The sequence below is a fragment of the Syngnathus floridae genome, chromosome 10, assembly GCF_059516105.1.
Source record: "Syngnathus floridae isolate MCC-2025c chromosome 10, RoL_Sflo_1.0, whole genome shotgun sequence".
Lineage (NCBI taxonomy): Eukaryota > Metazoa > Chordata > Actinopteri > Syngnathiformes > Syngnathidae > Syngnathus > Syngnathus floridae.
Genome location: NC_142422.1, coordinates 12,178,578 through 12,194,781, shown reverse-complemented (window position 1 = coordinate 12,194,781; position 16,204 = coordinate 12,178,578). Strand labels below are relative to the sequence as shown.

The window sequence follows — 16,204 nt, the reverse complement described above, 5'->3', positions numbered from 1 at the left end:
ATAAAATTCATCATTCACTGAAGGGATCAACTTTTATTGACACCTTGACTCGATACACTGCAGTGGCCTATCATAACAGAAATGTGTGGCTAAAGCTTTTATATCACAGTGTAATCTTACAGAATAACCTAAAAACAAAAAAACAGCCATACATAAGCCCCACTCACGCTCGCTTACTCGCTTACCATACATACATTATCTGCCAGGTGTTTCACAAAAGGCTTGATTGATCGTCTTCTTGCACAGCCCGACCCGCCACTCGGCGTGTCCAGCAGAAATAACCCCTTTTACTGTTTCAAGTTCGTGTCAATCGGTCAGTCAGTCCGACGTCAGGTGAAGCCAGCCTACGAGTCTCTTTTAAACCGTGGGACTGAAGCGCTCGTGTTCTTCCTGTTCAGGTCTTCAATCGTCGGCGCTGTCTAGCACACTCTTACTGAGAGCCAGATCCCAGTAGTGTTCTGTGCCATGTTTCTTGAAGTGTTCCCTGGCCATGTTTTCTGTGGGGCACTGCTTGAACTTTATGTCACCGAAGGAGCGATCTTTGGCCGTGCCCTGGACAGAGGGAGGCCCGTCACAACCATGCCAATCGATTTGCGTCTGGGGGCTCGCTCAGACACTCACCTCCCAAATCAACCAGCACTTGTTGTTCCTCCTCGTGTCGTCGTCGCCGTCCGGATCTGTGTGCAAGTTGGATGTGTGAGCTCGAGATCTCAAAAAGACAAACAAAAAGACACCAAAGTGTCTCTCACCGTCTCGTTTGGAGTTATGCTCCTGCCACTTGACTCTGTGCATCATGAGTTTCTTGAACTTCTTCTGAGATTTGGGGCCTGCAACGAGACACCCGAGATCAGGATGGGAACTCAAGCAAGCCACATCACTAGGGACACACGACGACACCCGACGATTTGATGCGCTCACCTCCTTCCACCACAACCAAGTTGACGTCTTTATGCAGGACGACAGTGCCGGTCAGGTAGAGCTGGTTGGCATTGGCTTCCACTTTGAACTTCTTTGCTGGATTTTGCAGGTTACGGATCCTGTGCGGGAAGAGCAGGTCCCCTTTTGAGAGTCTGCAAACATCTGATGGAGGCATACGCACCCGCTGCCCACTAACCTGTACACGGAAATGTGAACCCCTCCGCTGAGATCCTCCTTCAACTTCTTCACCTTCTTTTCTTTGCGCTGCTCAGCCGTGAGCTTGCGCGCCGCGTTGGCCTCTTCGTGGGCTCTACACAACGAGAGAGACCACATCAAACCGACCCCGAGAGCAGCGCGACGGACGACCTACTTTTGTCTCTTGGCCATCTGCGCTCTGACGTGGGCTTCCACTTTGGTAGGGTCCTGAACCGCCTCGGTCCCCAACACTCTCATCAGGTTGGAGATGCGAACTGCCAAAAGCCAGGACATACGTTAGACACGACCAGTGCTCCTTGTCTTTCGCACCCGCGTGGCGGCTACCTTTGGGCTCCGGTGGCGGCATCAGTCCAAGACGGACCTTTTCTTGTACTTCCTTTTGGCCTTCCCGTCGAGTCTGTCGTCTCAGCTTCTTCTGTTCTTTCTTGGTCAAGTAAACGCCCAGCGTGACCGGTTTGTCCTTGTCGACTGGCGGTGGCACAAAAAGCACACACACACACAAACACTGTAACCGGTTTAGTCCTTGACGATGAGGTGGTTGCTGATGCAGTAAATAATAAGAAGGAGTTTCACACTTACACTTACCAGGAGGACTAATTTGGGCCGGATGCTCCACTAAATTTGTCACTCCGAAAAGCACCACCTCATCAAGTTTAGTTTCTGGCTTTCTTCATGGGGTACAAAAAAAGAAAATAGAGATGTTAAAAGTTGCACCCAAATGATTAGGAACCTATTTTGTGGCATTCTTACAGAAAATGCAGCTAATCCAAAACACATCTTTTGTCCTTCTCACAAAAAACACCAACATTTACAACAATGGCGGACGTTCTTGAGACGATTTACATTACTACAGGAGACTTTTTACAAACAAATAACAAAAAGAGTCATTCCTGTTTCAGTTGAAATGTGACTTGATTTAAAAGGGCATATTTCATTTGATACCTTCGTGTGAATTAATTGTATGTTCACTCTGAAAAAAAGTTTGATAGCAACAATATGTCCGCCGCACTCAAGGGATGTAGAATTCTTCCAACGCTTGGATGTGCTCATAGCTTACATTTCGATGTTGGTGGGCAAGATAAAGGAGTCCCACCACTCGATGTTGGGCACTTCGCTGTCGCCAATGTCCTTCCTGGGAGCGATCAGAGCCAGCTTGGTGGAGGCGTGGATTCCCGTCTTCTTGGCGGCCTGGGAAATCTCGTTCTGTAACCTCTCCAGCTGGGCCTGCCGACCAACAAAAAAGTTCCCTTTTGAAAAGCGACCGTCGGAGGGTTTCGCGAAACCACGCGTGGAGCGGACTCCTACCTTTGTTCGAATCCTTTGAGCGATCTTCTCAAACCGACCCTGCTCATGAAACTTGAAGGTTTTGCGCGTCCGCTGGGATGCAATCAGAGTTACGCGATTGTCAAAGTAGGACGTGGACTCCAGCTCCTCTCCAGGCTTCTCTTTGAGTTGCTGACGGAACTGTTCCCTTTTCACCGCCCGGATGTTGGCTGGACATGGGAGAGGACGGAGTGCAGATTTAGTAACACCCAAACTAGCTTGCACTGCGAGTCACAAGTGTCGTGATGAAGGTACCTTTGAGTGTTGGCATGCGGTGAGTAAGCTCAATCTCTTTGCCGGTAGCATCCACTGTCCTGCCCTTGTCGTCCAGAATGAGTGGTGTTGGTTTATTCACTTCCTTCACTTCCACTTTCCTGGCAGAGAGCACAGAAAAAAAAAGCCTTTCAACCGCCGGACACGGACCCAAATTTTAGTGCCTCGCGTCACTCACGGTGGGGCGATTCCCATGGCGTGAAGGTTGGCCAGAGCCACAAAGTTGTGAGGGATGGAGTTGCCCAACATGCCCAGGATGTTGGGCTTCACCGGCATCTGCGACTGCAGGCGCGCCTGCTCCTCGGCCACCCTGCGAGCTTTTTCGATGGCGTCGTTCATGAAGCTGGCGGCCTGCGAGGGCATGATAGAGCCACCACCTACGCTGGCGGGGCCCAGAAGGCGCGACATGGGAGATTCCATTTGTGTCTGCTGGGTAGAGAGGAGGCAAAGGAGTCATTTTTCACCTGCTATGATGGATCCCTATACGCAGGGGGGGGCAACAGTAAACGCCGATCGACAATATTCCTTTGAAAACAAATAGTGACGCTTTACGTGTATATCACAATAATCACAGGCATATATTTTTTATTCTCTGCAGAAAAACACACCATCGCTTCTTATCAAGTCGCCAAATCCATGACAATCTAATATTGATGATTTTGGCTCTTGGCTAGTCCCAATCTCCCGGAAACAACCAGGGTCCACTGAATAAACAACTTCTGTTGCTCAATTTTTGACTCCAATTACCTGAGCAGGAGATGTAATGTTCAGTTGTTTCCTTCGCTGTTCAATTTGCTTGGTGGCTTCCTCCATCATCTGTTTGATCTGTTTGATGATGCACAAGAGCAATCAGAAAAGGATCCACAGTGAGTGTCTCCACGATCTCGTCTATCATGGGTCGCATCTGCGGTGAGGTCTCACCTGCAGTTTGCTGAGCATGCCCGGACTCTCCGACGGCGGTCCCGGAATGACCTCGGGCTCCTCCACTTCTTGAAAACGAGGCACCCGCTTGCGTTTGGGTGCCGCGCCACCGCCATCGGGCGGCGCGGCACTTTTCACTCCGCCCGTGTCTGTCTCGTCACTGAATGCGTCCTGAGAAGCACAGTTGGAGGTTAAAGTCTGGGACATTTGCATTCAAGTCATGTTTGTTTACCTTCAACTCTCGCTTGCGGGTCTTTTCTCCGTTTCCTTTGCTGCTTCGGGAACCACGGCTTTCTTCCAACACTTCGAAGAGACGCTCGACGAAACTTCCGGCTGATTCATTCAGGAAAGGGTGCAGTTGGTCTAAGAGGAATCGAAGATGAATCCACTACTGAACCTTTACAATTGATACAACCGACATGGATTTACAATTATGTTGCGTAATGTAGTTTGCAAGGATGTAGTACTGAAACTGTAATGCTGTCTAAAATTTAAAAAAAAAAATGCAGAGAATAGGTTTGTTTTTGGTTCTCCTTACCTACACATCAAGTCAAATATGTGCTCAGCATGCAGATAGTTCATTTGTTATGCATAACAATGAGGTCACGTCACCTGGAGTTGACATCTCGTCATTTCCCCAAAATATTTCAACCTCCTCCCACCTTGCTCCTCAGTCCATCAGATGAGCCTTTTTTCCCCTTCTTGCACACTTGTATAAAATAAATCCACAATTGAAATGTACCTGTTGTTTTCCTTTTGTCCAGACCTTTCCCCACGCACTGCAGAGCCACGGTGACCACGGTGGGCTCCGAGAAGCCGAGCATCTTCTTGACAGTGCGCTCCACCCATGGCCTCAATTCCTCCACCTCCCGTTTAGGAAGCGACATTCTCTCGTCTGTAAGATACGCGTAAAAGTTTACAAATGTTGATTGAGACACACGACGACGCACTTTGCTGGTTAGAGAAAAACGAGTGCTAAGTCGTACTTTTACCGTTCCACGAGCAATTGACTCAGTTTGGACACTGGGCGAACATCAACCATGTGTTTAACATGTTGAAATGACAGGTGTTAAATGCAATTGAGTGAAAATGATGCCAAAAGTCAATCCCGACCCCTAAAAGTGTCTGGCTACATGCTAACATTAGCACCATTAGCACACAGTGGCACACAGGGCGCAAAAAGCCGCTTCGTTACCTTACAAACGCTTTCTCGTTTCCGTGAGCCGGTATGTGAACACCAGCGTGGTGAAAATAACTAAGCTCGGGTCCGCTTAGAGACGTTTAGCACACCGTAAAGGAAGATGTTTTCTTGACAATTTAGAGTTGGGTCGCGCGGTTGCGTCCGTTCCAACAACGTTGTTTCCTTACTACCCGGAAAAGGAAATACTGACTTTTTTTCTTCTTCACCGTCTTCTTTTCGCGGTCACTTTTGGAGGTTTTCGTTAGGTTGACCTCTAGCGGCAAAAAACAGTATCCAGTGCATTCACGACAAGCGTGAGCGAGTTCATGAAAATGAGTAAAATGTTTTTTAAATATAATACCACCATTGTAACATAATTTTGCAAAGTTGTAAATACCTAAAAATATCTAAGGAGATATATTTACTGTACAGTAGAGTATTGTGTTTCAGAAAGAAATTTAAACAGATGATTGGGGAACAGCAAAAGCCATTGTTTTCAGTCAATGTTAAAGTAAGAATAAAGCATAATGCATGAAACTCGTGACTAAATACTTTCGAGGTTTTTTGTTGACGTTTTGCTGCAGGAGCTCACTAACCGAGTCTGATTCGCCAGGGTGGCGTAAAACATAGTTTATCTATTGATTGCAGCCGTGAACATGTGATGATCAAGTGACAGCGCCGCCCCCACACACACATACACACTCCATCCCCCCATACCCCCACCCTCGCCCCTAATTTGACTATCTTTACAGGAAGTGGGTCAACTGAGTGGCAATGGAGTAGCATGATCACGAAAGCGCTCGTGAGCCCGGGGCCTCGCTTCGTCTGCCAGACAGTAAACATACACACACACACACACGCACACACACACATGCACACACACACACGCACACACACACACACATCCGTCCCTCTCTCCCTTGGCCAAACTCCCAAATAATTGCACAAATCATCCATGTCATTCAAGAGAAAGAGCGAAACTAACCAGCTGTGTGAGAAACCTAAAATGTGCAGTAAAATACAAAATCTAATCAAATGTACTTTCCAAGACCTTGTTACAGGTGTCCCACAAGGTTCAGATCTGGGTCCAATCCTGTTTAGTCATTCTCGAAACGATAAACCCTTCAACACTCAATGAGATGAGATATGCGGACGTCACACTCTGCCTTTGTAATGGACCTCCCCATGTGTACCCCAAACACTCCCCTCACACCCACCCTGACCTCTCTGCCAACCAGCCCATTATGTAATGACGGTTGTGCACTTTCTGACACATGCGCGCATGGACACACACATGGTCCTCCCCTCAATACACACTCGGGCGCTTCTATAATCTAGACAAAACGCGTACTTTCTGATTGCAACTGTTCCGTCTACACTTAAGCGGCCTATTATAGGCCTCATTGCAATGACACCAATATGTAAAGTGTCTTGTTATATAAGGCGGCTGGTCATTTACGAGAAAATATAGGCAACCCCGAGTCCTGCATGGTTTGGTCTACCTCATTGTGTGTTTTGCAATGTTTCATCACAATGACCCACTTTGCGGCGAGTTTTTTGACAGGAGGCACTAAATCATCCTCTCTTCGAGGACCTCTGCTGTCTGTATACGTTCTCACAAGGACCTCGGCAGCATCTACACGCGTTGTGGCCTCGAGCACGTGAATGTGTGCCTATCAGTGATCCATTGAGCACCAAGCATACTATTGCGAGGACATATTGGACTTGACTTGACCTTAAATGTTATTTTTGAGAGGTACGAGGATTCTGCCCAATAGCCAGCAAAATTGTTCAAACGACGGCTTGTATCTGCAAAAACTTGTATCTCAAGACGACAGGCTCGGTGTTTAACAAAAGTCAAGTGAAAGCGGGCCTCAGTCTCTAGACGGAGAAGAGGGAGGGAGGCAGGGAGGGCAGGGGCTTCTCTTCTAAAAACTGCATGGATACAAGGGGGGGCATGGGGGGGGGGGGGGGTTGAGGGGGTTGGGCACTGGTGCCTGTGTCACAAAAGTGGCCCATTCGTACATCAACCAACAATCACGGTCTCACTCCACTCTGTGTGTATGGGAGGGAAATACTAGTGCATTTTGTAGGACTTTTTGTGGCTGCGTGAGAGAGCCATGGCTGATTTCATTCAGACAGTGGGGGAGGGTTAGGTAGTAGGGGCATTAAACCACACCCTTGGTAAATGTGCCAGTCCCCTTACACATCAATTTCTGGCAAAGCATTGCACAAAAAAATGCCATGTGAGCCAACATTTGGATCTTGTTTTTTTTTTCAAATAAGCAGATTGTAAACAAACAATGCGAGAGATGGGCTCGTGACCCGAATCAGTGTCAGCAAAAGATGAACACAAAGAGTGGAGCAACACATGTAGACAATACACATAAACATACTACTTTCTTGATCCTCTGCCAAGAATGACAAGATTCACTTATATTTTTAACTACATTTTGTTTTGTGTCATTTTTTTGGTCTGATTTAGTTTTGATTCGTTTCTGTTTTAGGTTGATTTGTTGGGTTTGTTCTTCAGTTATTTGTTTACATTCAATTCAATTGTATTTCTGCACATTTCAATTTGCTATGATTGAATTTGATTGTTTTGTTGTTGCTGCAGGGCTTTTGACTGATGTCTAGCTCGTGCTTCAAGTGCCCCGCCCGCATTCCCCTCCATTCAAAATATTACCTCAACATTACTCACAAGCGTCAAAGCCACATATACGAGCAATTGTGGTGTTCTGTTTTGGCAGCTGGTTGGAGGCTCAATACGCCCCCCCCACCCCAACCAGATTTGTGAGGTTGTAGTCACGCACGCACAAACCCATATAAAAATGTCCATCCTCTTAACGTGCACCCCCAATGCGCCGCATCTGTTTGCCGTGAGCCCCTTTGAATAACATTACACGAGTTCCCATTTCGCTGTGAAAAATGCCATTTTATTCCAAAACTTTGCTTTTTTGTGTGTGGTCACAGAAAAAAAATGTAGCTGGAGTAAGTTTTGACTGAAGGTGAACCAAAGACTGTAAAACTAACAGGATTGAGAGAGATGAAGGACGAAGGGGGATAGGGCAGTCCAGTGCTGTGGGGGAGGGGCGAAGCAAAGTAGTAAAGCTGGCAGTAGTGCTTGAAAGAAGTAAGGAGGTAAGGAAGGAGGTAAGGAAGGAAGGAAGGAAGGAGGGAAGGAAGGAAGGAAGGAAGGCTACAAGATTCCCAAATGTTCCCTAAGCAGTCATAGAGGACGTAGAAAAGGTACATGAAAAATTAAGTGCAATCATTCGGTCACGCCTTGGCCGTAGAAAAAAAGTGGAAGTGTGGAAGACGACCCCCCCCCAGCCCCCATACACACACAAAATACAAGACGCTTCCCCAAACGGAGACTCTGACAGTGTGTGATGGACACAGGGAGGCTTTTAAGTCAGACTCTCGTAATAAGGCCTGCGATACACCTCGCCACGCTACCACCTAAGGAGCCATTCAAAGTAACTCAATAAATAAAACAAATTGAAAGAAATAGATTTCAAATACAATTCAATTCATTAAAAATGCTAAATTAGTATAATTAAACAAAAATCAACAACTCAAAAAATTAAACAAGTTTACATTTCAATAAAAACAAATGGAATAAAAAAGCAAAATCAAGTAGAACTCAAATTAAATCAACAAAATTGAAAAAAAAGAACTGAAATGAATTATAAATACATTTGACAAAATACAGACAAAACAAACTCATAATAAAATAAACCCCAAAACAAAGAAAAAACTAAAGTAATCTAAAACAAAATAAAATGCAACTTAAAACAAAGTTAAAAAAAGGGGGAAAAACTCCAACGCAATTGGGAATTCAACAAAATAAATTTATATGACATAGAATGAAGAAATAAAAAAAACTGACATTGAATAGGGAATATGAATAATTGTAAACATCAAAATGAACAAAATAAATCCCAAAATAACATGAACCAAAATTAGTTCTAAATAACATCCAACAGAAATGAACTGGAAGGCGTTTGTCGGCCCCCTTGCTGGCTCGATGGAAATAATTTGAGAAAGTTGAGTGGAAATATTTCCAGCACTTTAGCATGAGTTGCTGGTTTGCGACGCCGAGGCCGCCGCTACTCCTCCATGTTTGGACTCGGGAGTTCCGATGCGAGTTAGCAGCACAGGAGGAGGAAGGAAGCGGCGCTTGCTCGCTAGCTAGCTTGCTTGCCGCTGGCAAGTTGAGACAAGTTTGTTTACATTTTTCTATCATTTCAAGTTTTGCAGTTGCATCAGCCTTCAGTGCGCCTCCTTCGATCCCTAAATTCAGGCGGAAGCAGAAAAAAAAAAAAAGGCTAGCAGATTAGCCTCTGCTGACAAGATGGAGGCATGTTTATGAATTGGAACAGATTGTTAGCGTAGCGCAATTGGCAAAGTCAGCATTTGTAGATTGTCAGTTATGGTCATCTGCAAAATCTGAACCAAATTTACAGAAATATTCAAAATGTTTTTGCTAGTCAGCTAACAATCATTAGCCGACTAGCATAAATACCTGTGTAATATTTTGAACTTACTGCAAAAGTCCCAGAAAAATGACCAGTGTTTCGTGGTGCTGGCAAAGGTTAAATTGAACTTTTGTTTCCTGGTAAACGTTGAAAAATGACTTGGGCATTTCCGCTATTAGGCTAATGAGTGTGCAGGACGATGTTATGTTATGTTACAAGTACAACGGTTCCAGGCGACTACTGTCAAGATGTGTTGTGTTGTTATCTTTTTTGTTGTTGTTTTAAAAGCAAACAATCAAAATATAATAGAAATGCACTCCCAGCACCAATTGTTCCTTCTGAAAAACAAAAAAAACACATCCTATTTGGTAAAAGGCACAGTAGTCCGACGGTTCAAAAAGAAAAACACACGTGTCAACAATGTAGTAAAAAAAAGGTTGACGCCCTCGCTGTGCGTTTTCCTCAGCTGCCTGAAAAATAAATACCAAGAATAATAAATAAATGCAGTGTCAGATAAATTAACGGTGATCTCCGATTACATTCGTGAGTTGATGACATCGTTTCCTTTCTCCCCATAGTCTCCACAGTCCTTGAATGCATCACTGGTCCAGTCAAGTACAAACGCCATTTGCTTTTTTTCTTGCGGTGGCTATGTACAACCTGTAAAAGGTTACATTGTCCGCCACTTCCTCTCCTGACAGGAAGTGCTCCACTCAGTCATCTTGTTTGAGATTTCACTTGACTTGCTACTCTCCTCCATGATTTCTTTGCACATTTTGACACAATTTGTGATTATCAACACGCGTTTGATTTTGTTCTGGCTGCGTTATTCACTCAGGTCTCGGAGGGCGCGCCCGGGTCCTGATGGTCTTCGCCTCCTTGCTCGTCGGCAGCAGCTGCGTGGCTTTGGCAGCGTGCGGCTTTCTCGAGATTCTTGGTGTGCTCGGGGGGCGTGGTGGAGGACACGGCGCTGTCCTGCGTGGCCGCCGCTGCCGCGCCCGTCTTCCTCGGGGACAGGATGGGGGCAACGTGCACCCACGTGAGGCTGGGCTCAGAACCACGAGCCGTTTTGTACTCTGACAGGTTGCCCAAACCGTCAGAGTCGCTGGCGTTTCCCTTTGCAGAATTTTGGTGAGGCGGCGGCGATGACAACGACGGAGGAGGAGGAGGAGGGGGTGGTGGTGGTGGTGGGGGGCAGGGGCCGCCTTCCGTGGCTTCCGTTTGTGTCTCTTCTTCCTCGCTGTCGTCTGGAAGATGCTTCTCTTGCGCACTAAGGCGAGGGCACTTGGGGAGGCCCGGAGAGGACGTGGGGGAGTCGGTTCCTGTCCAGCTGAGTCGGCGTTTCTGCAAATGTCAACGGCAATGTCACATGTCCTGGAAAATTACCAATTCATACTTCAGTCCTAATTTTACAGCGTTGGAGCTGTAATGCTTGAGGAGGATCAAATTATAATAAGAAAATGAATGCCAAACACAATTAGATGTAGGAATACAAATGTAGGAATACAAATGATGGAGCCTATCCCAGCAGTCATCGAGCAAACAACAGGACTGCACTGCATTCCCTGTCTACATGTGTTGCCCCACCGTTTGGGATGTTTCTAAAAATGCGACTTTCAACACTAACTGTTAGCAAGTCAATGGCTAGCGAAGGCAAAGGTAGTTTCCAATCAAAAAAGTGAAATTCTTTCTTTTGTGTCTCGTATTCAAGTCAAGTTCAGCTGGAATGTACGGTCGGTTGTTTACATAGACGACACCGCGCGCGGCATCAACGCTTGATCGGCGCTCACCTTGACCGGGATATGCAGCTGATCCTTGTGCTTGTGCGGGGGCGTGGTGTCCACTGCGGGGCAGGCGGGTGAAGTGGCGGCAGCAGCAGATGACGGCGGGAGGGCGGCGATCTGAGGAAACCACAGCTTCAGCATCATCTCCACTTGGAGAAGCGTGTTGAGGTAGCGCTCCCTGGAAGAAGACAAACGTGCATAACTTCAATCAGGGGAACATCTGTACGCCTGTCTTGTCGCCCACAACACACCGAACGGATGTTTCATTAGGTAGTGGCTACCACACGGGTGTGAGGAACATCCACGGATTTCAAGACTCACGGGCATATATTCTTTATCCTCTAGCAAACATGATATGTCAGTATGAGGCTTATCTTACCCGCTGTTTGGTTTCTGCAAGACCCCCACAATCCGCTGGATGCGATCCATGGCGACGCTCTGCTGAAAACTACTCAGACCTGTCAATCGCAAACATAAGCCCTCGTCAGCGTTCGCGCCGCGAAGCCGCCGGGCCGGTCGCCCCGATGGAGGTGATGAGTCAGCCGCACCGGATCAATAGTGTACGCTCTTCCTATTTGCGGACCGGAAAAGATTGTAGACGGGCGTATTCAGCAGAGTTAAGACAATAGCGTGCTGCCGCCAGCATCAGGTGGCTCACACCCACTTGTCCCATCACACTTATTTGCTCCGGACGCAATTATTTATCGATGATGAATCATGTCGCTTTGGTCATCCATCAATGCCAGCAACATATAGTGACAGGCATACAATGCAATACAAGAAATCTTTTTTTCGATGTCGTTTTGCTGACGAGGGGCCAAGGAACGGTTGGGAAGGCCCGTGCCACAAGCAAGGACGCTTACCACGGTCAAATCGGCCCTTCTTGAGCCCGTTGAGCAGCTCTAGCAGGGGCCTGACGAAACCCTGAAGCTCAGCACACTGAAGGGAAGCAGCAGAGGGATGGATTAGTGGCCGCCACTCTGAGGTGGAGCGCGGCTGCTCACCTTCTGAGCAAACAGCAGGTCGCCCTGCGACTTAGGGTTCTGGGCCGGCGAGGCGCCGTCGTCCTCTTGCTCTTTGTCGGCGTAGCCGTCACAGGCCCACTGCGAGGCGGGGCTGTTAGCGGCCCGGCCGGCGCGGGCGTTGGCCGCCGCCGGACCCCCCGCCATCGGACCCGCCGCCGCCACCGCTGCCTCCAGGAGGGCCGAGGAAGAGGCGTTGGTCAGGAAGACGTCGGCGTCGTCAGAGTCGCTGAAGAGGAGGCTGTCGCTGGAGCTGAGTGAGTCCAAGGAGGGTTGGGACGACGTACTGCCCTGGGACTGCATCTCTGGCAAAGGGGGACCGACACAAGTCAGTCACATCCAAAAGCTCACGTGCGGTGTGCGCCACACAAAATGGTGGTGTCCTACTTGAAGGCGGCACGGGGGGCAGGCAGCGCACAATGGTAGCGTATGTCTGGCTCCCATTGAAGAGATTGGAGACGGAAGAGAGTAAAAATGTGAAGGGGGGGTGGGGAGGGGGCGAGAGTGGCGGAATCGGAATAGGCCGTCTGCTTCTCTCACAGCCTCCAGTGCTCAGCTTGTAGCGCCGCCCTCGCCGGCTCTGGGCTGAAGCGCCATCCTCACCCCCCCCCCCACCCCCCCTTCCTCACATGAGACCCCCACCCCCTTCCTCCTCTCCCACCCCACCCCCTTACACACACACACACACACACACACACACACACACACACACACACACACACACAAAGTCCTCTCTTTGCATTTCTGCATGCCTCTCATCCTCTCGCGTACGCATTCGGGCTGGCCGCCCCTCTCTGTCTTCCTTCCGCCACTTCCTTCAATAATATTTACGATAAACAGGAGGCCATATTAACATTTCGCCATTTGTGGCTCAAACGTTTGAGGGCTTCTCAAAGTAGCACCTCGGAGGATTTTAGTGCATTTAGAATTGCACCACGGCCCCGAGCAAATGCTGTCGTGTAGACCCCCGCCCCCCACCCGATCTATTCCGCTCTCCCTGCTGGACCCTGAGCCCTGGGGGAGGTCACACTTTTCACGCCCACTTTAGAAGAGGCACGTTGAAAGTCACCGGGTTGGACTTGCAGCAATGCAACGGCACTTTTACAGATTGTTTCATTCATCACGAGTTCATTTTAACAAGAGAAGTGAACAATTTGTAACAAGCTCGGTCGGTGACACATATCCGATGTAGGCAACCAATGAGACAAATGTAGACTCAAAGAGGCCCTCAAGGTAACAGATATCAAATTGGATGTACATTTTACGGTATGCTTGGCAAATAAAAACAGAAGAAAATAAAAACCTTGAACTCCGAAAACAGAATTCTTCAAAGAGTGTAAATAAAACAATGAGCACGCATCGCACAAATACTGTTTACATAGATGATATCGATAGATGATAGCTAAGATAAATAGATAGACGGATAGAGGCGAACAAACAGGATGTGGCTAGCTTGCCAACTTCAGAGAGCCATACACATAAACAAAGAGGAAAATGACGTTACTCACCCTCCACTCGGTGCTTTCACGATACAAAACACAACAATAGTAGCTGGGTTTTGCCTCCGACTTGTTTCCGTCAGTGAGCCGTACAGGGTGAGCCGAGTAGCATTTGGGCGACCGGTCTCAACACGGTCGCACTCGCATCCGCACGTCAACTCCGGCCGGCCGTGCGTTGCCTTTAGCTTGAGTCGCCTTGCGTGTGCGTTTGCTTGCGCTTTCTTCCTCGCTTTCGCTCTTCCCCCGCTCACTTTACGAGCGTCAACATGTGCCGGGATCCACGTGCCCACGTCATCGGCGCGGCCCATTGGCGGAGGATACCTGAGGGGGCCGCGCATCATTGGTCGAGACGCTCAGCCAGTGATTGGTTTGCTGGGCGCCGATTGGACAGCGCCACGGCCGCTCGTGGCCCCGCCTACTCATGTGCTGCCCGTGTGGAGGCTTCTTGCGGCGTTTGCGGCTTTGCTTCTACTACAAGAGCGAGCGGGTGTAAACACACGCGTGCGCTACCCCGCCCACCTCCACGGAGGGGAAAAAAACAGCATTCTGACTGAAAGTCTGCTTCTCCCTGCAATATTTTAGGGCGGTAAAGTCAAAACTGAGATCATGTGGTTGCACAAGTTTGCACAACCTATTATGAACATCGGCTGTTTTCAAAATGAACCACCTCAAAGCTCAGTCCTTCTCGTCGGCTTTACCTGACCAGTTTTTTTCAACTGTGATTTGGACCTGCTCATAATTCTATATCTAAAGTCTAATTTGAGGGCTGGAAGAACTTTTAAAATGATTCACCTTGGTCAGAGTATATTAGAAACACTTGGCATTTGAACACGTAGAAGTTTTCTGTCTATCTAGTCCAGTGGTTCTTAACCTGGGTTCAATCGAACCCTAGGGGTTCCGTGAGTCGGTCTCAGGGGTTCGGCAGAGCCTCCACTGCAGAGGTCCGAACATACCTGATTTACATTTAAATTCGTGATGACGCATATCTGAACTGGTCTCGCGAAAGCAACAGCAGAAGTCACTCTGATCTGCAGGTATGTAATTTGTTTTGAGTTCATGCATTGTGGTTTTTGTTTTTCTTTGAACAAGGTGATGTTCATGCACGGCTCATTTTGTGCACCAGTAATAAACATTGATGTCTTGAAAAAAAAGAAAGATTTCACTAAAGAGGGGTTCGGTGAATGCGCATATGATACTGGTGTGGTTCGGTACCTCCAACAAGGTTAAAAACCAATAATTTAGTCATTCATTCATCCTTCCACTTCCATCCACGAAGCCACCATGCGCTCTATCGTCCATCCCGTACACTGAGCCCAATCGCAGATTCACAAAAAGATGCACAGCAGCTCCATCAGCGTTCGTCGTCACGAAGCGCTGTCTGTCGAGCAAAAGAGCGGCTGGCGTTTGCGTTGACGTTGCCGTGTCTGTCTCCAGGCAACACTGCTAACTATGCAAGTGTTAGCCGAGGCCACCGTTCAACATAACAACACCTTGCCAACGCTTGGAGGGAAGTTCGAGCATCAGACGAGTGACTTGACTTGCTATTGATTTATCAACACTTGATTTCAGCTCTTGCTGCTCAAGTTGGGCCAACCTGTTCTTGGCTTTGGGGAGCACCACGGTAGTAACATGACTCAATAGTGTTTGGAATTTACAGCTTCTGTGTTGGGTGTACTGATTGAATTTCATTTGCAAATTTCTTTCTCTCTCCTGCTTGCTCAGTGGCATATGCTGGCCATCCGTCCGGTGAGTCGGTCAGTCGGTCTACTGCCACTTCCGCTCCTCTGCTAGCAAGCCTGTCATCGTGAAGGCTTTGCTCATGAGTGTTGCTCACATGTTATGCACAGAGAATGAGTGAAGAGTGGTGCCTTGTGAAATGGGCCAGGTCACCCACCCCCACTACGCAACATACATGTGAACCCTCCGACCCTCTCCTCAGGGCGCACGCGCGCAAGCAAACACCGTATCCTCACACTGTTGACAATACTTACCATTGATCACGAGCATGGGGGGAGGGTTGTTACCAGAAAGGAGAAGAGCAGAGGCAAAGCAGCCTCAAGTAGTGTCAGCAAGCATATAGTTAACCTTTACTAATAGTAAACCTGGGGAAGGGGGTGAGGTGATGGTGGTGGTGTGTGTGTGTGTGTGTGGGGGGGGGGGGGGGGGTCTGTTTGCAGATATACTGAGCAGGTCAATAGCAGAAAAAGCCCAGCCCGGCCCATCCCATCCCCCTCCGGCATTCCTCAGCAACACATGAACCCAGTGAACCTGCTTGGTGTTCATGGCTTGTGAAGACCACCCCCATCATTTCCATCTCTGCAGTTGCCCTTCCCCCATCTCTCCCATCCCCCACCTGCATTCTGCACTGGCTCGCTCGCTTGCTTGCACGTTCTCCATCAATAATGGCCTGGCAACTGGAGAGACCAGTTAAGCCGGAGCTTGTTGCCTTTCCACATACGTGCGTGCGCACATAGCGCAGCCCACAAATCAAGTCAAATGATTAGCCTAACCACTCACCGGGGGGCCTTGGCAAGGCTTGCGCTGGCCGGGAATGACATTAGGCTCCGTTGGACTTAAGTCACCGGGT

At 48.2% G+C, this 16,204-nt stretch overlaps 2 protein-coding genes across 5 annotated transcripts; both read right to left on the bottom strand.

The window, feature by feature from the left end:
• Positions 1–13: 13 nt before the first annotated feature.
• Positions 14–5,037, bottom strand: prpf3 (PRP3 pre-mRNA processing factor 3 homolog (yeast)). 4 transcript variants are annotated; one of them, XM_088386742.1, is made up of 17 exons: positions 4,847–5,037; positions 4,394–4,546; positions 3,884–4,014; positions 3,652–3,822; positions 3,478–3,555; positions 2,909–3,159; positions 2,713–2,831; positions 2,440–2,627; positions 2,192–2,358; positions 1,714–1,802; positions 1,459–1,602; positions 1,289–1,388; positions 1,115–1,228; positions 919–1,037; positions 750–827; positions 622–677; positions 14–552 (listed from the first exon to the last, which is right to left on the bottom strand). In XM_088386742.1, exons 2-17 carry the CDS (start codon positions 4,536–4,538, stop codon positions 403–405), a joined length of 2,100 nt encoding a protein of 699 aa, XP_088242868.1. In that variant the 5' UTR covers positions 4,539–4,546; positions 4,847–5,037; the 3' UTR covers positions 14–402. The 4 variants fall into 4 exon arrangements, with proteins under 4 accessions (XP_088242868.1, XP_088242870.1, XP_088242869.1 ...); XM_088386744.1 differs by having other exon boundaries at positions 1,720–1,802; XM_088386743.1 differs by having other exon boundaries at positions 2,909–3,156.
• A 2,708-nt stretch (positions 5,038–7,745) lies between these two features.
• LOC148392514 (uncharacterized) lies at positions 7,746–13,931 on the bottom strand. Its single transcript, XM_088388003.1, has 6 exons — positions 13,627–13,931; positions 12,101–12,423; positions 11,960–12,035; positions 11,476–11,554; positions 11,103–11,274; positions 7,746–10,656 (listed from the first exon to the last, which is right to left on the bottom strand). The coding sequence occupies exons 2-6, from the start codon at positions 12,419–12,421 to the stop codon at positions 10,147–10,149; spliced, it is 1,158 nt and encodes a 385-aa protein (XP_088244129.1). The 5' UTR covers positions 12,422–12,423; positions 13,627–13,931; the 3' UTR covers positions 7,746–10,146.
• Positions 13,932–16,204: the final 2,273 nt, after the last annotated feature.

Excerpts from the sequence above, each read along its gene's own strand:
- LOC148392514 (XM_088388003.1), bottom strand. The coding sequence starts at position 12,421 with ATGCAGTCCCAGGGCAGTACGTCGTCCCAACCCTCCTTGGACTCACTC. Across the intron at positions 11,555-11,959 it reads GAAGGGCCGATTTGACCGTG|GTCTGAGTAGTTTTCAGCAG; the intron begins GTAAGCGTCCTT and ends TGCGATTGACAG. Across the intron at positions 10,657-11,102 it reads AGCTGCATATCCCGGTCAAG|AAACGCCGACTCAGCTGGAC; the intron begins GTGAGCGCCGAT and ends TGACATTTGCAG.
- prpf3 (XM_088386742.1), bottom strand. The coding sequence starts at position 4,538 with ATGTCGCTTCCTAAACGGGAGGTGGAGGAATTGAGGCCATGGGTGGAG. Across the intron at positions 2,832-2,908 it reads GCCATGGGAATCGCCCCACC|GAAAGTGGAAGTGAAGGAAG; the intron begins GTGAGTGACGCG and ends GCTCTCTGCCAG. Across the intron at positions 553-621 it reads AGTGCTGGTTGATTTGGGAG|GGCACGGCCAAAGATCGCTC; the intron begins GTGAGTGTCTGA and ends CCCTCTGTCCAG.